The sequence below is a fragment of the Chiloscyllium punctatum genome, chromosome 25 (genome assembly GCF_047496795.1).
Source record: "Chiloscyllium punctatum isolate Juve2018m chromosome 25, sChiPun1.3, whole genome shotgun sequence".
NCBI classification, from domain to species: Eukaryota; Metazoa; Chordata; class Chondrichthyes; order Orectolobiformes; family Hemiscylliidae; genus Chiloscyllium; species Chiloscyllium punctatum.
Genome location: NC_092763.1, coordinates 13054931 through 13079048, shown reverse-complemented (window position 1 = coordinate 13079048; position 24118 = coordinate 13054931). Strand labels below are relative to the sequence as shown.

General features: G+C 41.1%; 2 protein-coding genes across 3 annotated transcripts in view; one reads left to right on the top strand and one right to left on the bottom strand.

Annotated features, from left to right (window-relative positions):
- Positions 1-13819, bottom strand: part of faah2a (fatty acid amide hydrolase 2a) — a 46202-nt gene extending 32383 nt beyond the window's left edge. The window contains exons 1-4 of the mRNA XM_072594695.1: positions 13577-13819; positions 4013-4095; positions 1796-1932; positions 64-273 (exon numbers count right to left, since the gene is read on the bottom strand). Coding sequence (XP_072450796.1) covers positions 64-273; positions 1796-1932; positions 4013-4095; positions 13577-13762 — 616 coding nt within the window. The 5' untranslated portion in view covers positions 13763-13819. The remainder of the gene's footprint in view (positions 1-63; positions 274-1795; positions 1933-4012; positions 4096-13576) is intronic.
- A 4400-nt stretch (positions 13820-18219) lies between these two features.
- aifm1 (apoptosis inducing factor mitochondrion associated 1) overlaps positions 18220-24118 on the top strand; it is a 49011-nt gene continuing 43112 nt past the window's right edge. The window contains exon 1 of one of the 2 annotated variants that reach the window (XM_072594694.1): positions 18220-18270. Coding sequence is in view for 1 of the 2 variants with exons in the window: in XM_072594693.1 (XP_072450794.1) it covers positions 18339-18426 (88 nt within the window). In the remaining variant the exon portion in view is untranslated. The other variant, XM_072594693.1, reaches the window with a different exon arrangement.

Sequence of the window (24118 nt, the reverse complement as noted above, 5' to 3'; positions counted from 1 at the left end):
AGCCCCAGTTTCATTTTGAAGAATGACAATAAAATTCTAATTGTTATGTAGCTTAATGCTCACCTGAGCTTCCACCTACAATGCGATCCACATTGTATGGGTTTCTAGTTGTTCCATATACATTGTTGCTGGATTCATACCACATACAGAGTTCACTGCAGTTTGTTACACCTAGTGGGATGGCACCAGCTTTTCTGAGGTTAGTCACAACAGCAGCATCAGTAAGGGCAATCACATTCTTTCGGCTTACAAGGCCAGATGAATTGGGTGAACCTGGGCAGGCAAGGGAGAAGTGTAAACAAATGTCAAAGATAGCACTGCAAACTTTGTTTTAAATGCCACCTTATCAACTGGCACGCTTGATAAACTGGCAAAAATATGCAGATACCACAATCTATAGTGACAGAGTATTTATGCTGTAAATGAAATATAACAGTGACATGTATACTCACTGCATTGCAATTCTATTACTGTGTTTTTACCTTGATTTTAGGAGGTATGTAATGTTTCCACATTGATCTTTTGAGGGATATTGATGTCTTGAAGTTTCATTTGGTCAAGACTTACTGTGGTTATGCGTACCTCTTGATTACCTGGAATATTTGATCAACTGCTACACTCCCGGTCCCATAAGTGCCGGCTAATTATACAATACAGCAAAGGTTTTGAGTCATACAGCATGAAAACAGACCCTTTGGTCCAACTACGCCATGCTGGCCACGTTCCCAAATTAAATTAGTCACATCTGCCTGCATTTGGCCCATATCCCTCCAAACCTTTCCTATTTACACTCAACTATAAACTGCACAAATTGAGATGAATTGCCATTTTTGAGACTAATACTGGAATGTATACAGCAGAATGTCTGTTTCACAAATTTTAAATGAATTTTTCCACTGTATTGTTAAATTGACACGCCACTCACTGATCCAATTGGAAACCAGAGATAACGTAGCTTCCAGTTGTTTCTATAATAAAGGAATAATGTCTTTCATGAAGCTCTTAACAAACTTAGAAGGTTCTATGCTCTTTTGCCTCATAAAAGCACTTGATTTTGCTCCTAAAACAAAGTAGAACACTACCAAATAGCCTTCCGAGAATACTTGAGATTCCTCTTAGAAATGTCATTTCTTTCATGCGCTCATTTCTTCTCTACATATAGAGATTGTTCAATATTGCAAATGAGGAGGAGGAAGTCTAGAAGATGCAGGAAGGCAAAGGAAGTAGTTGGGGAATGTGTGTTTAGGATTTCACCCAGCAATCCTTCAACTAAAACCAGTATTGCATAATTTCACAGAGTTCAAACAGTGGTGTCTGGTCAAAGTATGCAGATTGCTCAAAATAGCATGTTTACGAACACTTTAAGCAAACAGCCATGAAATGTAGCAAAGGCCTTTTGCACAGCTGGTAGTTTCATACAGATGGTAACAACAGGGTGCACATTCCACTGACAAGCCGTTACTCAGACCGGTGACTGTTGGACTACACTTTTTAGATCTGAGAGACAGAGAGAGAGACTTGGCTCAGTCCTTATAAAATCACAGGATTAGAAGTATGTGTGACAGTAGTAGAAGTATTTCAACTCAGATTACAAGTTAGAGAATAAAATAACAGGATCATAACCAGTTGACCCAAAACAAAAAAATATACAAGATTGACAAAAAACCAAAGTGACCACTTAAGTGATCATTAAGAAGAATGACAATGAAATTGTAGTTTTTGGTAGCTTCATGGTCACCAGAACTTCCACCTATAATATGGTCTACATTATGTCACATACAAATTATTAACATACCTTCTAATGCAATTGCTTCTTTGACTGTAAAAGGAACACCAAGATAAGGAACAGTCTCTTCTAGCAACTTCTCATCTTCATTCGCTTCAGCAAGCCTGTCATCCACCTGCTGGGCCTCCTTCAAGGCAGCAGCAAACCTAGAGCAGTGACAAATACAATGGAGGTTGGGGCAAAAAAGCATATAAGAATACAATGCTAAAGTTGAGATATGAAAGTCAGAATCAAAAACTTTTCAGAACTTTAAGAAAAATCATCTTCAAGATAAATTTTAATGCTTTAGCAATTGAGAAGGATTGACAGGCTAAAATGGAATTTTCCCTTGAATCAAGTATAATAACCTTTTGTTTTAACAACTACACAAAACTCCTGATATAAATTTCACACCGTACCAACTGGTTTTCATAACGTGTAAGAGAACACACAAAGAATGGGAAAGATGGTAATGAGATTTTGGAAGAATCCAGGCATAGGCTTATACTCTGAGGCACTGAAGAGCTCACAGGGATGACTTTTGACAGCATTCAGATGAAGCGGCATGGTTTAAAAATTGTGAAGTACCTGATGAAATTACAAGCTGCATAGCCACTCCACAAATGAAGTACTATGTAGAGTATTGCTCTCCTTATTGGTTGGTTGCAAATGCATTGGAAGCAGTTCAGAGATCATTTAATCGATCTAGATATAGCTAATGCCTAGAATTGGCAGGTAATCTCATGAAAAAAAGTTGAAAAAGGTTGGCTTTTATTGGCTGAAGTTTAGATGAGTAGGAGATTACTTCATTGAAATGCATAACATCACAAAGGAACTTTCAGGATAGATGTGGGAAAGGAGGTTTCCTCTTGTGGGAGGATCTAGAACTTGGGAGTGACTGTTTAAAAATAAGGTGACAGCATTTAAGACACGTGGATAACTTTTTTTCTCACAGATAATCACGGGTCTTTTTAACGGTCTTCAAAAAGACAGTGAAAGCAGAGTCTGAATGTTTAAGGTAGAAGTAGATAAATTCTGACAATCAAAGGAATGAAAGGTTACTAGGAATATAAGGGAATGCAGAATTAACAGATGAGCCATGATCAAACTGCATAGTGAGCCAAGTGACTCATAACCCTTATGTTATAGTATACAAGTTCAGGAGTAGCAGAGAAGGCAAGTGCCATGTCAACCTTTATTTCAAAGGATATGGAATACAAGAATAAGGATTCTTACTAAAGCTACATAAGCACAAGTTAGAACCCCACACAGAATGTTGCAAACAGTTTTAGTCCCTTTATCAAAGGCATTTGAAGCAGTCAGATAGGTTTCACTAGGCTGACATTGGGTATGGATGGATTGTCTTATGAGGAGAGGTTGATTATGTTGGGTCTGCAAACACTGAAGTAGAATAAGAGGTGACCTGATTTAAGCAAAAGATTTTTAGGGGACCTGACAAGGCAGGTACAGGGAGGTTGTTCCCCTTGTGGTAGAATTTCTGATCAGAGAGCATAATCTTAGAATAAGGAGTTTGCAGGCAAGGAGGAATTTCTTCTCTTGGAGGTTTGTGAATTTGTGGAATTCTTTATCAGAAGACGAAACACGCTGGATTATTAAGTACATTCAAGGTTGAGATAGATTTTTATTCAGTAAGGGAATCATTGCTATGGGGAAAAGAAAGGAAAATGGAGCGGCGAATCATCAGATCAGCGGAGAATCATCAGATCAGCCATGAGCTCATTCTAGGTCACAGTGGACTTAATGAATTGATTGGCTTTCTCCAGCACCTACATTTTATGTTCATATGTCAGTGATGGCAGAAACTGAATGAAGCCTCGAAGTGCCAAGTATGACACAAATTGTGTATTATCCAATCGGTTTTCAACCCTTCTTTTGTGAATGCAATGATCCTTTGCTGAGATATTATTTCAGAAGTCACAGGCATTCTCCAGAATTGATACAAGTGGCCACTTATGTGAATTTCAGCAGTGGGCATCAACAAGGTAACAATTCTGATCTTGTCAGCACCAATTTAAACTTTAACCTCTCCAACACCTATATACAAACTGTTCAGGAATTGGGCACAGACGTAGTGTTTTGTTCCTTCTCCCCAAGATGGCAAAGGAGAGACTAAGTACCGCATGCCCACTATTGCTGTGCCATATTATTCAGATAATAGGATACTCGGGTGATCACAGGGGAAAAAAAATGTATTTTGGCAAATGGCACACAAAACAAATACCTTACCTCTCTGCAACAAGAGCATTAACTATCGGATTGATATCCCTGATTCTGTTGATATATTCTTGTATTACATCCACACACTTTACCTAAAATTAATTGCAAGAGATGAATTGTTAAAGTTAGTTTGCAGTTTGTAACATTATTTCATACCAGCATCAGAAATTGAACATCTAGAGAAACATCTTGGTTAGTTATTTTTCTGCATATGGAGGGGGAATGATAGAATGTAGGCGGCACGGTGGCACAGTGGTTAGCACTGCTGCCTCACAGCGCCAGAGACCTGGGTTCAATTCCCGCCTCAGGCAACTGACTGTGTGGAGTTTGCACATTCTCCCCGTGTCTGCGTGGGTTTCCTCCGGGTGCTCCGGTTTCTTCCCACAGTCCAAAGATGTGCAGGTCAGGTGAATTGGCCATGCTAAATTGCCCGTAGTGTTAGGTAAGGGGTAGAGGTAGATGCAGGGGTAGGGGTGGGTTGCGCTTCGGCGGGGCGGTGTGGACTTGTTGGGCCGAAGGGCCTGTTTCCACACTGTAAGTAATCTAATCTAATCTAATCTAATTACAACAAACATACATGCTAATTCAACCATTAAATTTGTAGCATTGGAGGGGTGCTGATTTGCCTATGAAGTTTAAGGTCAAACTCCATATTCTAGCATTGTTCTGTTCGTGGGTCTAGAGTTTGTGGATGTTGCTTCAAGAACACATGGCAGATAATTCCATACACTACAAGTATTTTACTTCTCCATTCCATTCTATGTACCAGATAAAACAGAAAGGTAACAGAAAATGCAAATGTAGGCAGTACCCGATTATGAACAAGCACACAGAACACAATGCAGGGCAAAATAAACAGCTATTCCTAAGTACAGAAAATGTCTGTACGTTAAATATTGAAAATTACACTCCTGCATATGACTGCATTTAAGTCAGGGACCTCCTGTAAAGTGTAACAGATGTACTGTCCTGCTAACACTTCCATTTCACTTCTATTTTACAACATTGCATCTGTAAACAAGAAAAATAGTGGTGACAGTGCTAGTTGTGGAACATGGCATTAATCTGGGGAAGAGAGGGACGTGCAAGCATGGGTAACCAAGTTATCACGGGAGCCTTCAATATGCATATGGAGTGAATCAATTGAACACTAAAGCTATGGAATTTCTGGAGTGCGGTAAGAATAGTTTTCTACAGCAGTAAGCTGAAGAGCCAAATAGAAGACATGCTGTATTTGTTCTATTCGATCTAATTGATTGAGTAGAATGTAATTTTAAAAAACAATTAACAATCATGTTATAAAAGAACCTTTGACATGAATGACCACAATACGTTTGAATTTGACATTACGCTCAAAAGTGAGGTCGCTCACTTTCAAATAAGTGAAATTACAAAGCCTTGGGGCACAAGTTCATGGAGGTAGATTAGGAAAATACATTAAAAGCAATGACTGTACATTGACAATCGGTATTCTTTAAAGAAATATCCATGTTATTTAGATTAGATTAGATTCCTTACAGCAGAAACAGGCCCTTCGGCCCAACAGATCCACACCGACCCTCCGAAGAGTAACCCACTCAGACCCATTTCCCTCTGACTAATGCACCTAACACTATGGGCAATTTAGCATGGCCAATTCACCTGACCTGCATATCTTTTGTGATTGTAGGAGGAAACCGGAGCACCCGGAGAACATGCAACCTCCACACAGACAGTTGCCCAAGGCTGGAATCGAACCCGGGTCCCTGGCACTGTGAGGCAGTGCTAACCACTAAGCCACTGTGCCGTCCCAAATATGTAGCAACTATATTCCTCCAAACACAAAGATCAGCCAACATGTTTAACAAATGAATTTCAGGACTGAATATGGTTAAATGTAAAAGCCTATAAAGTTGCCAGAAATAGCAGTAAATCTGAGGATTGAGGGGTTTTAGAATAGGATGACCATGAAACTACTCAGGAAAGGGAGAATACGATGTGAATAGAATACAGCAACAATATATAAAAATGGACTGTAAATATTTCTATTCAATTGCAAAAAGGAAACATTTGGCTAAAACCATTGTGGGCCCATTACAAAGTTCACAGAATTTTTAATGGGGAATAGAGAAATGACAAAGAAGCTACATCATTACTTGGGTCTGTTTTCGCTGAGGATGATTTTAAAATCTCCCAGAATTAGTGAACCAGTCTTAGTAAGGTCATACATGAGAAATTAATGGGGCTGAAGGAGGAGAAAACGTGTGGACTTGAAATTCTATAAGCCAGTTTTGAAAGACTGGAGATAGTTGACACATTGGTGCTTATCTTCCAAAATTCTATAGATTCTGGAATGATTTCCACAGATTTGAAGATAGCAAATGTCATCTCACTAATTAAGAGTACAAGAGAGAAAGCAGGGAACTACAAACCTGTTAGCCTTACATTAGTAGTTGTGCAACTGCGAGAATCCATTATAACAGGTGTAATAGATAGACACTTGATTGGTAATGATTTGATTGGATGTTGTCATGCAACTTGAAACGAAAAATCATGTTTGACAAATTTGGAATTTGTCAAAGATGCTAAAAACAAAACTAATAAAAGGAGAGTCAATGGACGTAGAACACATGGCTTTCAAAAGGCTTTTAATGATAGCATGGATAAATTATTTTGATCTACTGTTAGCCAGAGAGTAGGAATAAATGGGTAAATATTGGCACTTTGTAACTAGAGCTACAAGATCAGTACTTGGGTACTGGTAGTCCACAACATATATTAATGATTTGGCGGTAGGGACCAAATGTACTATTTCCAAATGATACAAAGCTAAGTAGAAATGTATGTTATGAGATAGATAAAGTGGCTTCAAGAGAATTTGGAAAGGCTTAATAGCTGGGCAAGAACATGGCAAATAGAATATAATGTGGAAAAATGGGAGGTTATCCAGTTTGGTTTAAGGAACAGATGTGTAGAATTTTTTTTTAAATGCTAAGAGTTTGGAGAATATATGTACCAAGGGACTGAGGTGCCCTTGTCAACAAGTGACTGAAAGTTAATGTGCATACACAGCAAACTATTAGGAAAGCTCACAGAATGCTTGCCTTGATTGCAAGCATGTTTGAGTACAGGAGTGGTGAAGTCTCGTTTCAATTGTACAGGCCTGTAGTTTGAGTGCACCTGGAATATCTTGTGCAATTTTGGTCTGCTTCCCTCAGGTTTATTATTGCTGAGGAAGTGTAACTAGGATGGTGGGACTGTCCATGGAGAGAGAATGGGCATACAGGGCCTGAAAGAATGGAAGGTGGTTTCATTGAAGCTTAAAGAGATTAAAAGGGTAGGGGCAGGGAGTATATTGCCCTAGTTGGGGAGTCTAGAATTAGTTGACAAAATTTAAAAATAAAAGGGGATGCTAATGAAATGAGTTGTTGTTTTTATTCAGTGGGCTGTGCACCTTTGGAATCGTCTATCACAGTGAACAGTGGAAGCTCAGTCATGCAGTCTGTTTAAGAGATTGACATATTTCTGGCATACAGGATTATAGGAATGGGGAGGGAAAAAGGTTTTGAAGGGTTGCATCAGCTGTGATTGTATTGAGGAGTGGGGTAGGCTCAACAGACTGAATGGTTACTCCAATTCATATGTTCCTAAAGAAAAATGCCATTTTGCACAATGACTATTTTGAAAGAATAAACGCTTGTTGAGAATAAATTACCAAATGGTGACATCACAAAATGAATATGGGAAACATTAAAGATAGTAATCAACATTTTATTTCATGCTAAAAGTTGTTGAGCATGTATTACAGCAAGAACAAAAATAGACTGGCAGATGAATAATCAAAAGTCACTTACTATTTAACTAGTCAAAAATAGATAATATGCTATTATTGAGAATAAGCGTCTACACTTTTACTGATGAGAATGAAGATAGATCATACACCTTCAGACCGCCATTCTGGTGCTAATAGAAAGCAAACCAATTACTTAAAAGCCAAGATAACAGCAATGATGAAGATCAAATTCCAAGCAAGGATCAAGCATCAAAGCAGATGAATAATATGGATTTTAAATACATGAGCAAAATGGTTACATTTTCACCTTGGGTATCTTCTTGAGATCCTAGGGTCATTCCTTTAAGTGGATTTCTTGCCTTCTGCAATCTGCAGTGTCTAATTTTCTGCCCAATATCTAGGACAATAAAGATACTTGGAAACTTATTGCATTATCCTCTCTACCTCGAAAGCCAGATTGGATGTACCCTGGCAAAATTCAGACAGACTTTGCGCCAACAAATAGTTTTATTTTAAATAAAAAGGAGTAATTTAACAATTAAGCATAGATTTCTCCACAATCCACAACAGAAAAGGTACAAATTGCTTCTCTAAGTACAAACTTTAAACATAAAACTTTTCTTCATCCTCAAAATAGCCTGATTTTTTAGACTGGCACCGAAAATAGAAAATGAGGATCAAAGCCTTTGATTAATACAATGGCAGACCGACAACACTGTACAAAGCCTTTAGCCATCAAATTCTCAGGAAACGAGAACTAGAGGCAATAAGTCAGATTCTTTCAAAAGGTGAGAGAGTAAGCTGTTAATCAAAGACATTAAAACCAAGATACAGTCAGGTAAGGACCAGCCTCACAACCGGTTAGTAGGGTACATTCCTATTATTACAATTCTATATTTAAGAAATATGAATGGAGATTGGTCTAATCAAAAATGTAGATGCTGGACATCTGAAAAAGAAAAAACAGAAAATTCTGGAAATGCTCAGAGAAAAAAAAAGGCATTTGTGGAGAGATGAGTAAACCAGAGTTTTCCCAAACATCAGACATGAACTTCACATGGTTGCCTCATAGATGCTGACTGACTTACTCTATTTCTGGCTAGTAGGTCTCTTGTGGCACAGCGGTAGTGTCTCTGTCTGAGAAAGGAGGTCTAGGTTCAAGTTCCATTTGCTCTGAGGGTGTGTCATAAATCCCTCAACAGGTACCAATTTCTAACTAGGTTTTCAGCTCAATAACTCAACATGTTATGTATTTTAATACATTATTACATCTTCCAGTTTCAGTTTAAGATGTGAAATTCTTGTTATTAAAAAAAAAGCACTACTTCAAACGGACTGTGGTCATCTTCACTCTTATGGATCCTAAATCTCATCAATTGTTTCTATGACTCACAACAGATCAAAGTAAAACTTTGCTTTAACTAATTTACTTAAAAGTAAGCTATTTATATGATGCCTCATGTGCTTGGGATGGCCCAATTTAAAGCCAATTGAATATTTCAAAGAGTAGTTAGCATTGTAACATTTGAGATTATGTACTTCAGTCTTGGGATACTGGCAACTAATATGCACATTGAGATAAATATTCACCAGGAAGAACTCCATGCTTCAAGTAGTGCAATAGGAACTTTTAGGTCTAGCAGGAGGAGACGACTGGACCTTCATTTAATATCTCATTCAAAAGAATGCACAAGCAATACTGCACCAATACGAGTACTCTACCAAACTGCCAACCAAGACTTGCACTCTAAAGCCAGAATTTACAGCAGAGAGCATCTATGTTTACTTAGTCATTTTCACAGACTTTTCAGCTGAAAGATATGTCCTATATGTTGGTGAAGGTGATAATAGTTTGGTAAACTGAGGACTGCAGGTGCTGGAGAGTTGGAGTTGAAATGTGTGGCGCTGGAACAGCACATTAGGTCAGGCAGCATCCAAGGAGCAGGAGAATCGACATTTCAGGCATAATCCCTTCATCAGAAATGTGGAGGGGGAAGGAGCTGAGAGATATATTTATCTCTCAACCCCCTTCCCACTCCTGATGAAGGGCTTATGCCCAAAACGTCAACTCTCCTGCTCCTTGGTTGCTGCCTGACCTGCAGTGTTTTCCAGCACCACACTTCAAAGGTAGACAGAACTGGCTCAAAGGTGGAAGACAGAGGGTAGTGCAGGAGGGTTATTTTTCAGACTGGAGGCTTGTGACTAGTGGAGTGCCACAAGGATCAGTGCTGGGTCCACTACTTTTCATCATTTATATGTTACGACACGGGGCAAACCCTCCTGTTTAATTTAAAACCAGCAAAACAGAAAAGATTTATCCTTTGTAGTAATCTGTAAAAATTCAAGTGGCCAAGAACTATTTAAAGTAAAAATTAACAACTTTATTTCTTAAAGTATAACAGAGAATAATTAACTAACAACTATTCACTAGCCCTCACTCTAACCTATCTTTTACCTTCCCTTTTATAATACAAGTTCGATAAAACTCCTAATTTAGATTTACAAAACAACATTTCTTATCTCAAAATCAGTAAGCTTTCGGTATTTCTATTTGAATCTTACCGTGTCTTCTTTTATCCTTCTTAGAAATTTCTGCATTACAGGTTACTGATTGAAAAGATACCTTTTAAGAGAGCAATTTTTCCGGCAGTCTGTTTACATGGTGGGCTTGGCAGTTATCCTCTCAACTGTCCATTTTTTCCCCATCTTATACCCCCAAAGCATTGGATTTTGTCATTGGCTTTTAAAATTGTCAATATACTCAATTCAAACTGGATTGGAATTTTGTATTTTTCAGGGTATAATTTAAACTGATTGGCCTAATTCGAATCTGTTTTTTGTCATTTTCAGGCAACCAGCTACTCCAGTAGCTGGAACACGTCACATTGTGTTTATTGAGAGCACTTGGTGATGTCACAGCTAGCTGTTAACTCTCTTAAAAAGGTATAATTCACCCACATCTTAATGACCTACATAAATAATTTGGTAGGAGCAGAAGAGGTTAGATAGTAAGTTTGCAGAAGACACCAAAATTAGAGGTGTAGTGGACAGTGAAGAAGGTTACCTCAGACTACAACGGGATCTTGATCAGATGGGCCAATGGGCTGAGGAGTGGCAGATGGAGTTTATTTCAGATAACTGCAAGGTGTTGCATTTTGGGAAAGCAAATTTTAGCAGGACTTATACACTCAACTGTAAGGTCCTAGGGAGTATTGCTGAACAGGGACCTTGGAGTGCAGGTTCATAGCTCCTTGAAAGTAGACTGACAGGTAGATAGGATAGTGAAGGCGGCGTCTGGTATGCTTTCCTATATTGGTCAGAGTATTGAGTACAGGAGTTGGGTTGTCATGTTGCGGCTGTACAGGACATTGGTTAGGCCACTTTTGAAATATTGCATGTAATTCTGGTCTCCTTCCTATCAGAAGGATGTTGTGAAACTTGAAAGGGTTCAGAAAAGATTTACAAGGATGTTGCCAGGGTTGGAGGATTTGAGCTATATGGAGGTTGAATAGGCTGGGGCTGTTTTCCCTGGAGCGGCGGAGGCTGAAGGGTGACCTTATAGAGGTTTACAAAATTATGAGGGGCATGAATAAGATAAGTAGACAAAGTATTTTCCCTGGAGTGGGGGAGTCCAGAACTAGAGGGCATAGGTTTAGGTGAGAGGGGAAAAATATAAAAGTGACCTAAGGGGCAACTTTTTCATGTAGAGGGTGGTATGTGTATGGAATGAGCTACCAGAGGAAGTGGTGGAGGCTCGTACAATTGCAACATTTAAAAGGCATCTGGATGGGTATATGAATAGGAAGGGTGGAGGGAGATAGGCTGGATGCCGGCAGGTGGGACTAGATTGGGTTGGGATATCTGGTCGGCGTGGACAGGTTGGACCAAAGGGTCTGTTTCCATGCTGTACATCTCTACGACTGACTAGTAGCTGACAATGGGTTGTGTGTGATAGCAGCACACATGATGAGAAGACCTGGTGTATGGGGATTGGGGTAAGAACTTGAAAGTTTTTCCAGTCGTCAGCCATTTGGCACCTCAAGCCTGCACTGCCATTGATTAACTTATTTGGCATTTCTGCCTAGCTCCAATAATCAGTCGCCCCTTATCAAGAACATATCTATTTTTAGGAATATGCAAATAGACTTTGTTTTACCATCTTTTGACAAAGTGATCCCCAATGACACTCACCCCTGTAGAAAAAAATACCTGAATGGATGACCTATTTTTAAACAGTGACCCCTGGACCCTCCTATGTACTTTCCATATCTACCTTTTTAAGAACACTTAGGATTTTACATGCTTCAATCAAACCATCTCTTGCTGCCACAAAAGTTTAGGAGTGTAAATTGGGCCTATCTATTCAGGTAAAGCAACTTGTTCAATCCCTTTATTTGACTTATGATCTCAGCTGATGTTATTTCTAAACAAGTCAGCTTCCAGAATGAAGTCTGGCTTGAAAGATCAGATTTTACTTTGGCTTTAATGAGGTGATATCTCACTGAAACATCAGCAGATTTTGATTTAACAATATGTTTATTAACATAAAGAAACAAAGATAAAATAAAAGGAAACCAAGCCATTTACTTATAACACAAACCCAAAGATTTTTAAACACAGTAGAAGCAGAATCCTATTGATCTCAAAATACTCCTTTCCACATTTCAAAAAACATTCCTTGAACAGTATACAAAAGCACTCTTTGTACAGTTCTCACACTAGCAAGAGCTATCATACAAGTTTAGCTTGAATGTACTCAGCTTCAAATAACCTCTTCAAAGTTTTATCCAAATACTTACATTCACAATCTATTATTAATTCCTTATTCCAAGGTAATTTCACATTAACAAATTTAACCATTTCCTTCCTTTCTAAGGAGCAGAGACTTATATGCCCATTTTCATCAAGCGGTTTGCACAACTCCCAAAACTGAAAGTAAAATGGAAAGGTCTCTCTCTAATCAATGAGTATTTTCCCTTAGTGTTAAAAAAGGCCAAGCCCAGAAATTTCTAACAAACCTTGATACACAATTGTTACCTTGCCTGATTGAAACCCCCACCAGTACACAAAAACCCATTAGTGCTCAAAGCTAGCAGAAATATTTACAAGTTAATTATTGAAAACATTTCACTGAAGCGGTTTATAACACCAGCAGGTTGGATGTAAACTGCCTGCATCTTTGAATCCTAAATAGAGAAAGTTGAAGAGCTGAAAGGTGGGATAATAAATGGCTTGGAAGGGACCTGACATGTGATGGTGCTGCCCTTGTTCTTCAGATAGGAATGGTCTTGAGTTTGCAAGATACTGTCAAAACAGCGTTGGGTGAATTATTATAGATGGTCCAGACTGCTGACACTGTGCTTCCGCCGTGGATGGGTTGTTCTCCGCTCTAACCATTCGATGATTCAAACGCTCAAACTATCTGGGACACTGTGAGGATCCGCAATTTGCTGGGCGTCTCTGGACAAACGTACAATTCGATCAAGGGGTCATCGTTAACACGAGGCTAATCTTTCCAGCAAATTGTGGCCTTCGCTGACTCAGAAGCGAATGTAACCGAGGCCAACTGAACTACAGCGGGCACAACATCAGCCAGATGGTCCACAGACAAGGCGGCCAGGAAGATCAGCCCTAGCCCTGAATGACACCTTTCTGTGTTTTCAGCTCGGAGATCTGTCACAACTTCCGTGTCTGGCGGGGGGGTAGCCTTAGCCTCATCACCTCAGGCGCTGGATGACTGTGAACTGGTGTCACCCCGCCCCCATCTCTCCCGTGACTCCCTCGCCCCGCAAACCGGTTACCTGTCGCTGGCGGATCCTGCGGGCCAATTCCACCCCGGGCAGCAGCAGGAGGGGCTGAACGGCCGGCGGCACCGGCCGCAGGTCCCGGGAGCCGAAGGACTGCACGAGCGAGAGCAGGGCGAGCAGAAGGCGCGAGGCGGCGCGCAGCAGCAGCGCAAGGCCCCGCTCGAGCGTCGGCCGGGACATGGCTCGAGACCGTGCCTCTCCCAGGACGGGCAGACCAACTGTCAGTGCTCGAGACCCGGGCAAAGGCTGAGCCTGCGCACTGGGGGCGGTGCAGGACGGGGCGGGACTGACTACTCTCTGGGGACCACTCAGACCATTGCCTCTCTCTTAACCCTTCATCAACTCCCCCCCTATTCCCTGCCACCCTCCTTCCAGCATTTATCTATGTCACTGTTTTTAGTAATTCAGTAACTTTACCACTTGTTTGCCACCTCTCCATTTACGTTTCCTTAAGGCTGGAAGGGGTAGTGCAAGAGCAACACCAGGACATTAAAGAGAGAGAAAAGGAAAGCAATGACTCAAGTGGAAATTAGTTTGCATGATGAAATTGCAAGGAGTTGCCAGGTGTTGGAGGATTTGAGCTATACAGAGAGGTTGCACAGGCTGGGGCTGTTTTCCCTGGAGCATTGGAGGCTGAGGGGTGACCTTATAGAAGTTTATAAAATCATGAGGGGCATGGATAGGGTAAATAGTCAAGGTCTTTTCTGCCAGTATAGGGGAGTCCAAAACTAGAGGGCGTAGGTTTAGGGTGAGAGGGGAAAGATTTCAAAGGGACCTCAGTGGCAACATTTTTTCGCAAAGGATGGTGCTTGTATGGAATGAGCTGGCAGACGAAGTGGTGGAGACTGGTACAGTAACAATATTTAAAAGGCATCTGATGGGTATATGAATGGGAAAGGTTTAGAGAGATACAAACAAGTACTGGCAAATGGGACTAGATTAATTTAGGGTATTTAGTTGACATGGACGAGTTGGACTGAACAGTCTGTTTCCGTGCTGTATAACGCTGGCTCCATAAATGATTTCAAGGCATTAATTACATTTCAATGTTGTTTAAACAATTTTTTAAAAATGTAAGTGCCTGCAAAAAGAATAGAGTTAGGCCTTGAGCCTTCCTGGTATTCCTCAGCCAAGCCGTGTCAAGTTGACAAACAATCAGCACCCTTTTCTCCTACAATCTAAATTGATCTGATCTTTGAAATTTGGTTTATTGATTTGACTTGATGAGTGTGAGATGAAAGCTTTGGCATAATCTTTATCAAGCAATTTTGCTGGGTCAAAATCCTCAAATTCCCTAAGGGCGTTATGGGTCTAATTACAGCACATGGACTGGAGTGATTCAAGGAGACAGCATACAACCACCTTCTCAAAGGCAAAACTAGGGATGGACAATAAATGTCAGCCAGCCAGCAATGCCCATGTTTTACAAGTGAATTAAAAACCTGTTGTTTCTGGGTATAAACTAACATGAAATACTTTCTGGGGAAAGCTGTCATTCTGAATGAGTAAATTTTCACTAATGTTTTTAAACTTATTTTTACAGCTTACAGAACAGAGGAGTATAGAAAATAGGAGCAGATGTAAGGCTTTCAGCCCTTCAAACATGCTCTGACATTCAATATGGTCACAGCTGATTATTCAACTCTATACACTGTTTGTATTTTCTCCCATACCCTTTGATTCCTTTAGCTCAATAACTATATCTAAATTCTCTTGTAAATAATCAATGTTTTGACCTCCCGTGTTTTCTGTGGCAGAGATTTTCACAAGCTCACCATTCTCTGGATGAAGAAATTTCTTCTCACTTCAGACTAAAATGGCCTACACCACATCCTTGAACTGTGGCTCCTGTCACTAGATTCCACAGTCATGAGAACATCATTTTTGCATGTTTTACATTAATGTTTTTTCCATTACGCTAAACCCTGTTAGAATTTTATAGGCTTCGATAAGATTCCCTTCATTTTTCCAAACTCCAGTGATTATAGTTATAATCTATCCAGCTTCTCGTCAGTCTTCCCATTCCAGGAATTATACTGGGAAAACTTCAATGCACTTCAATGCATAGCCAGAACATCCATCCTCAGAAAGGAGACCAAAACTGTATGCAACATTGCAGGTATTGTCTTACTAAGACTCTGTACAACTGCAACAAGACATCCCTGTTCCTGTGAAATCAGACGCCATGAATAAGTCAGCAACTGTGGCAAAGGGGACCGAAAGGCACCAGAATGGTCATGTAGTAATCAAACCATCCAAGAAGCAGAGGAAGACTCAGAAATAATGCTACTTGTAGAATCCCTACATTGTGGAAGAAAACCATTTGGCCCATCACTTCCACACTGTCCCTCCAAAATGCGTAATTCCAAAAAGCATCCCACCCAGACCTTGTCATTCTGCATGTTGTAACCCACCTAGCCTGCACATTGCCGGACACAATGAGAAATTTGGCATGGTCAATACACCTAACCTACACATAGTGTCATAGAGATGTACAGCATGGAAACAGACCCTTCGGTCCAAGCCATCCATGCCGACCAGATATCCCAACCAAATCTAGTCCCACCTGCCAGCACCCGGTCCATATCCCTCCAAACCCTTCTAGATTACATTTTTTTTTAGATTTAGATTACTTACAGTGTGGAAACAGGCCCTTCGGCCCAACAAGTTCACACCGCCCCGCCGAAGCGCAACCCACCTGTACCCCTACCACTTACCTAACAATACGAGCAATTTAGGATGGCCAATTCACCTGACCTGCACATCTTTGGACTGTGGGAGGAAACCGGAGCACCCGGAGGAAACCCACGCAGACACGGGGAGAATGTGCAAACTCCACACAGTCAGTCGCCTGAGGTGGGAATTGAACCCGGGTCTCTGGCGCTGTGAGGCAGCAGTGCTAACCACTGTGCCCACCGTGCCTTCTATTCATATACCCATCCAAATGCCTTTTAAATGTTGCAATTGTACCAACCTTCACCACATCCTCTGGCAATTCATTCCATACATGTGCAACCCTCTGCGTGAAAAAGTTGCCCCTTAGGTCTCTTTTATATCTTTCCCCTCTCAACCTAAACCTATTCCCTCCGGTTCTGGACTCCCTGACCCCAGGGAAAAGACTTTGCCTAATTACCCTATCCATGCCCCTCATAATTTTGTAAACCTCTATAAGGTCACCCCTCAGCCTCCAACGTTCCAGGGAAAACAGCCCCAGCCTGTTCAGCCTCTCCCTATTGCTCAAATCCTCCAACCCTGGCAACATCCCCGGAAACCTATACAGGCACAGGGAGAATATATAAACTCCACACTGTCGGTTGCCCAAGGCTGGAATCTAACCCAGGTTCCTGGTATTGTGAGGCAGCAGTGCTAACCACTGAGCCATCATATACTGGGGGCTGATCCAGGTTGACCTTCCATCTGAGTTTTGTTGAAGGTCATGAATGTCGATAGTTCCCGCATTGTCCACCTGATTGAATGCATCACCTGATTCACTAATAACAAGCATCAGATCACCTTAGTCAAGAAAGTTTTGAGCACTGACCATGTTATGCTGCCTGAGAAGCAAACAAAGATGCTGTCTTCATATGCATAAAATAGTCATTAAATGCACTAGTTTTGCTTGGTCAACCACGTTAAAGAAAAATAATCCTCTCGCCATGAAGGCCAACATACCATTTGCGTTCTTCACTGCTATTATGCCTGCATGCTTACTTTCAGTGACTGGTGTCTGGTTGCTCCTCACCCTTTCCCAATTTACCACTCAGATGAAAATATGTTTTACCTACTGAAGTAGATAACGTCACATTCATCCACATAATACATTATCTGCCATGTATTTGTCCACTCATTCAACTTGTCCAAATCACCCTTAAGCATCTTTGCAGCCACCTCACAGTTCTCCCTTCCAGCTAGCTTTGTATTCAGGGCATTTCGTTTCCTTATCTAAATCATTAACATTTATTGTGAATATAGGTAATTCTTCTATAACATGATAGTTGCATTCTTGTGCAACCTTGTGTAATAGAAAAATCGCGCTTTAGAAACAGGGTTTCAAGTGTTGGCAGTGTGTTCGCGTTACTGCCAACGCACACGTTATAAAAGGTCATACTTTAGAAACAATGTCAGAGACAAAAAAAAACTGCAGATGCTGGATTCCAATGTAGACAGGCTGGAGGCTGGAAGAACACAGCCAGCTAGCCAGACAGCATCAGAAGATGGAGAAGTCAATGTTTCTGGCCTAACCCTTCTTTAGGATGATGATCCCAATTCATCAATTCGAATTCATATTAACGAAACGCATGTCATTGCAGAACGATTTACAACTGGGGTCCAAGCTCTAATACCTGCGGTGTCCCATAGTCACCTGTCTGCCACTCAGAAAAGTACCTGTTCTGTTCTTGCTCCTTGTTTCCTGTCTGCCAACCAGTGCACTACCCATGTCAGTACACCAATCCCATACTAACCCCTCATGTGGCACCTTATCAACGTTCCAACTTTAACTTGCTTCCCTTTGGTGCAACTTTGTGCTGTTTCTCCTGCAGCCTTCCCCAGGGCGGAGGGGGTGGGGCAGCCCTGTGACGGCGCCCTCTGTCGGCCGCGAGTGTTCCCTGCTGGAGGAGCCGCAGACGTGTGTCTGACCGGCGCCTGCGCAGAGTCGGTCAGCCGGTCGAAGTGAGGGCCGGGGAGAGGTGGGGAGGGTAGGTGGGTCTGTGTCTTGTGTGGTCGCGGGAGTCTGTGGAGACGGCGAGCCGGAACCATGCTACGGTCCGCGGCGGTGTGGCAGAGGCTCGTGCCGCTGGGCGGAGCGGCGTCCGCGTTGGTGAGGAGTAGCGCCAGGAGGCGAGGTGAGCCGGGCCGGGCTGGGGGGTCTGGCGGGGCGCCTGTAGGCCGCGGCGTTGCTCCCTGCCCACTGCAGTACTGTCACGCCGCTGGGCCAAGGTCGTGGGAACCTCCCCAGGGTCAAACTTTCCGTTGCAATGGCCTCCTCCCTCGCCAAGCACCGTATTTGTCCCGTTGGCGCGGGCATGTGCTCCCTTCACCTTGGTCGGCTACAATCCAGAAGTTGCAACCTGTGACTTTCAGGGTGATCTGTTTGCTCTTTGCATTTGCCCCTTTAACTATTGCAAGTGGATCTCTCCACGAAAATACTTGTCCGCGGGCGCTACTCTTTTGTGTGTCTCGATATTTTTTGCCTTCCTGTTAGTTTTTATGACCAGTTTCCATTGAAAGCTGCAGAGGTCTTAACTCTGGCATTCGGCATTTTCTTTACTGGTCCAAGGTCAGTGTCACCGAGAGGTAAGTTAAACAGGGAAGTCGCATTCCGTGCAAAACTCTTCAGGACGTGATGCAGAAGCAGAATGCTGCAAAGGCTGGAAAGCTAAAACAAAAACAAGGTGCTCAACAGGTCACAGAGGCAGAACTAACATTTATGTCCATAACCTTTCAACAAAGCTGGGAAGGAATACAATTTTTAAGTACGTAAAGATGCTGGAAAGTGGGGGGTTGGAACAAAAATTAAGTTCTTTGAACGTGTTGAAGAGGGCAATGCTTTTGATTCAGGCTGCTTGGACTTCAGCAAGGCTTTTGATAAAGTCTTGCATGGGACACTGTTAGCAAAGCTAAGAATCCATGGCATCCAAGGAAATTTGGCAAACTGGATCTGCAGTTGGTTGAATGGCAGGAAGTATAAGATGATGACTGGAAATCTGTGTCCATTGGGGCCCCACCAGGGGTCTGTGTTGGGGCCTTTGCTGTTTATGTTTTATATAAATGGTTTAAACTTCGGGGACGCACTACCCCCTACTGTAACATCATCTTTAGATTTAGGGTTAATCAGTAAGTTTACAAACTTTATGAAAATTGGTGGGGTGATAACTGGATATATATAACAACAGGCTGGTCAGATGTGTTGATCAATGGCAAATGGAATTTAATCTGGCTAAATACAAGGTGTACAATCAAGATGTAATACATGAGTGAGGACCTTGAGAAGTGCCAAGGATTGATTGGAATAAGCTGTGTATGGTCAGTAATCCCTTAAGGTAGTGTGACAGGTAGATAAAGTGGTTAGCAAGAATTATGGGATACTTGTCTTTAATAGAGAGTTTTAAGAGCAGGAAGATTATGCTGGAACTGTATAAAACATTGATCAGGTAATGTCTAGAGTTTTGTGTATAGTTCTAGAATCCACATTATAAGAGGGATGTGCAGAGGAGACTTAACTGAAACTCTCCAGCCTAGGCAACATCTTGTTATAAAGAGATTGGGCAGAATATTGTTTCCCTTAGAGCAGAGGAGATTGTGAGGGGGGATAATTCAGATCTATAAGTTATGTGGGTTATAGCTAGGATAAACAGGAAGAAACGTTCCCCTTGATGAAGAAATCAATGAATGGGGCATAAATTTAAGGTGAGGAGTAGGAGGATTTAAAGGGGATGTGAGAAATTTTTTGTTCACCCAGAGGGTGATTGGAATCTGGAACTCGCTGCCTGTAAGAGTGGTAGAGACAGAAACCTTCAACAGTTGCAAAGTGTTTAGATGTGCACTTCACAATACCAATGCATACAAGGCTATAGATCTAGAATTGGAAAATGGGTTTAGGATAGTTCGGTAGCTGTTTTTGACTGGCACAGATGTGATGGGATGAAGAGCCTTATTCTGTATTGTAGATCTCTGATGGGATGAAATGATAGAGATGATGAGCAGGGTGAAAGAGAGTTAGTGGAACAAGTAAATACACATACAGGGAGTCGAAGGATCTTAAATGACAAAGATGAACCATTGTCATCCCATTACTTTTGGATAATTGATTAGGGTAGTGGTTATGGTCTGAAAATCTTGAATTTAACGTTAAGAGCAAAGTGATTAGGATGTCAAATTGAGCTGCCCATTGAGCTTCATGAAAATAGTGTAGGAGGGTGAGGACGGAGAGAGACAGAATCAAGAAGGCAAGCAACCAGGCACACAGGATCACGCTGGTGTACTGCAAAGCAATTTAGTTTGTCACCACCAGTGGAGACTAAACATTGGTCAATGTATACAGTATACGAGATTGCACGTGAATTTCTGTTACCAAGATGTTTGGCTTCATGGTCATTAGGAAGGATGGTGATGTAAGTTTAGTTGTTGCGTGCCATAGAAACAGTTGATGGTGTTAAGAGTGTGCCAATTTGGAATTTTGAACAGAGTGGTGGGGCAGAGTAAAAGATACATTTGCTGGTGACGTGCTACTGGAACGTCAGGAAATTTGGATGATGATCTACTGAAGATGCTCGAGGGTGAAGACAGGGGGAATGTATCATGGTCAAGGAGGGAGGGAAAAAGGTGAAACAGACGTGAGATGGAGACAATCAAGAGCTCTTTCAAACCCAGTGGTAGGCACCCTTGGTGGCTATTCTTGATTAGTTTGTACATTTCTAAATGCTCATTATTTTTATCTTAAATTATCAATTCTAAGAATTTTCTCTCAATTACATAAGAGCGTGAGAAGCAGGAGTAGATCCGTTTTGCACTATGAGCTTGCTCCACTATGAAATAATCTAATTTTGGATCTCAATTGCTCTTTCATGCTTATTCTCCATAACCACTGAATCGCATTTAGTTCAAAAATCAGTGTATGTGGTGCAACCCCCAAGCTCTTAGGTACAGATTTCCAAAAGATTTACGATCCTCTGAGAAAAGAAATTCCTCCTGATCTGATCTCCACGTTAAGTGGGCAATATTGTTCTGAAACTGTCCCCTTATTCTCCATTCCTGTATGGGGAGGCGGGAAGAATTTTCTCAGTATCTACTATGTCAAGAATTTTATGCTTTAATTCTTCAAAACTCCAAACAGTATAGGCCTGACCTGCTTAAAATTTATGCCCTCGTTTTGTGAATAACAGTATTACATTTGCTGTTTTCCAACCTGCAGGGACCTTTCTAGAATCTTTTCTTTTTTGGATTATAGCCAATGCTTACACTATTTCTGCAGCCATTTATTTTAAGATCCTGAGATTCAAACCATTAGACCCAGGGGACATTTGTGAACCCTCAATTTCATATGTTTGTCTGATACTTTTTTCTCCAATGACGATGGTTGTTTTATGTGCCTCCCAAATAATGTTAGTGTACAGTTACTCAGTTTATCTTTTTCTCCAAATTGAAGCGGTCTCTAAGGTACTCCCTTTGAATTACAAGTTTATGCCTTCAAGCTGCAGTCTTGTACTTGAGTACATAATCTGTGCTTGCACCATTGCAACAGTGTTACACTGTTTGTCTGATTTCATTCTTGAGTGATCCTACTCTCTGTAACTGTTCCTTTATATTTTTACAAGAACATGTATTACTATTCTTTTCAATATTATGTACTCTCTATTTTTAAGTTTCTTGTTTGTCCTTCTGATCTTCTTGTTACACTTTCACATCACTCATTTTGCAGAGAAGGTGACTAGAGTCAGAGTCCTACAGCACAGAGACAGGCCCTTAGGCCCAAACTGGTCCATGCTGACCAAAATGTCCGTCCACACTAACCCTATTTCCCTACACTTGACATTCTAAACCTTTCCTATCCATGTATTTGTCCAAATGCCTTTTAAATTTTGTTAATGTACCCACCTCAACCACTTTCACTAGCAGCTCATTCCATCTGTACACCACTCTCTGTGTAAAAAAACAAAGTTGCTTTTCTAATTCTTTATTCTTTCCCTCTAATCTTAAATTGATGCCTTCTACTCATCGATTTCCCAGCCCTGGGAAAACTACTGAGTGCGTTTATCCTATCCATGCATCTCATGATCTTATGCACTTTCATAAGACCCCCTCAGTCTGCTATGCTGTAAAGAAAAAAGACCTAGCTTGTTCAATCTCTCCCTATAACTCAGACTCTTGAGTCTAGGCGACATCCTTGTAAATTTCTTCTGCACTCTTTCTCGTTTAATAACATCCTTCCTATAACAAGGTGACAAAAACTGAACACAGCATTCCCAAGTGCAACCTCAACAATGTCCTGTACAGCTGCAACATTACTTCCCAACTTCTATACTGTGTCCAGACTGATGAAGGCCAGTGTGTCAAAAGCCTTCGTCACTGTCCTGTCTACCCATAACCCTACTTTCAGAAAACCATGCACCTGAACTCCAAAATCCCTTTGCTCGCTACACTTCTTAAGGCCCTACCATTCACCACGAAACTGCTACCTTGATTTGACGTTCCAAACTGTAAGACCTCGCGCTTACATTAAACTCCATTTGCCATTTCTTGGCCCATTTGATTGACATCCTGCTGCAATTTTTGATAACCTTCCTCACTGTCTCCGATACCACCTATTTTAGTGTCATCTGAAAACTTACTAATCATGCCTTGTGCATTCTCATCCAAATCATTGAAATAGATAATAAACAGCAATGGGCCCAGCATTGACCCCATGAGGCACATGCCTCCATTCCGACAAGCATCCTTCCACTATTACGCTCTGCTTCCTACTTTCAAGCCAATTGTGTATCCAATTTGTCAGCTCCCCCTGGATTCCATGCCATCTAACCTTCCAGAGCAACTTACCACGTGGAACCTTATCAAAAGCCTTACTGAAATCCATATAAACTACATCTACTGCCTTGCCCTCATCAACCTTCCTGATTACTTCATCAAAGAATCCTGTGAGGCATGATCTCCCATGCACAAAGCCATGCTGACTGCTGCTAATAAAACCCTGTGTTTCCAAATACATGTATACCTTATCCCTCAGAATCTTCTCAAGTAATTTAACTACCACAGATGTTAAGCTAGTTGTCATATTGCAGCATTTGTAATCCAGAAGCTCCTGCTCATGCTCAATAGCTAGTGATATCTAAATTCCATAAGTAAAATCTGGAATTTAAAGCTAGTCTCAACCACAGTGACCATGTTGGAAATCTCCGTGTGGTTCATTAATGTCCGTTAGGGAAGGAAATCTGCCATCCTCAACAGATCTGGTCTGTGTATGACTCCAGATTCACAGCATTACGATAGACTCTTAATTGTCCTCTGAAATGGGCTAAACGGCCAAACCGTTCAAGGGTAACTAGAGATGGGCAACAAATGCTGGCCAGCAACTCCCATATCCCATGAAATACCTTTTAAAAGGTATTCTGTGTATTAAAGTGTTAGGTTATAATAACTGATTTGTGCTGTGTCCATCTTTTCATTTGAAAATTTTCAGTGGCTAGATCTATTGGCCTATCTGTAAACTTTTGTGCACTATTAATATAATTTCAGTGTCTTCATATTGTAGAACTTCGATTTTTTTTTTTAGGTCCAATGTAGTTGTTTTTGCACCTAACCAATCATGTTCCAGTACAAAATGAAAATCTACCCAAAATCTGTCAATGTATTGCAGAAATTATGAAATACAAAATTGTCACATATGTACATTGCTACCTTTAAGAAAATTCTTGGAATCTCATTTTGTAAATACCTGTCAAGCTATGTATTTGCCCTTGATTCATAGCTATTCTTGCTGGAGAAATCCAAGCATTTTGAAAAAAAGAACTTCCATATAATGGATAGTGTCTTGAGCAG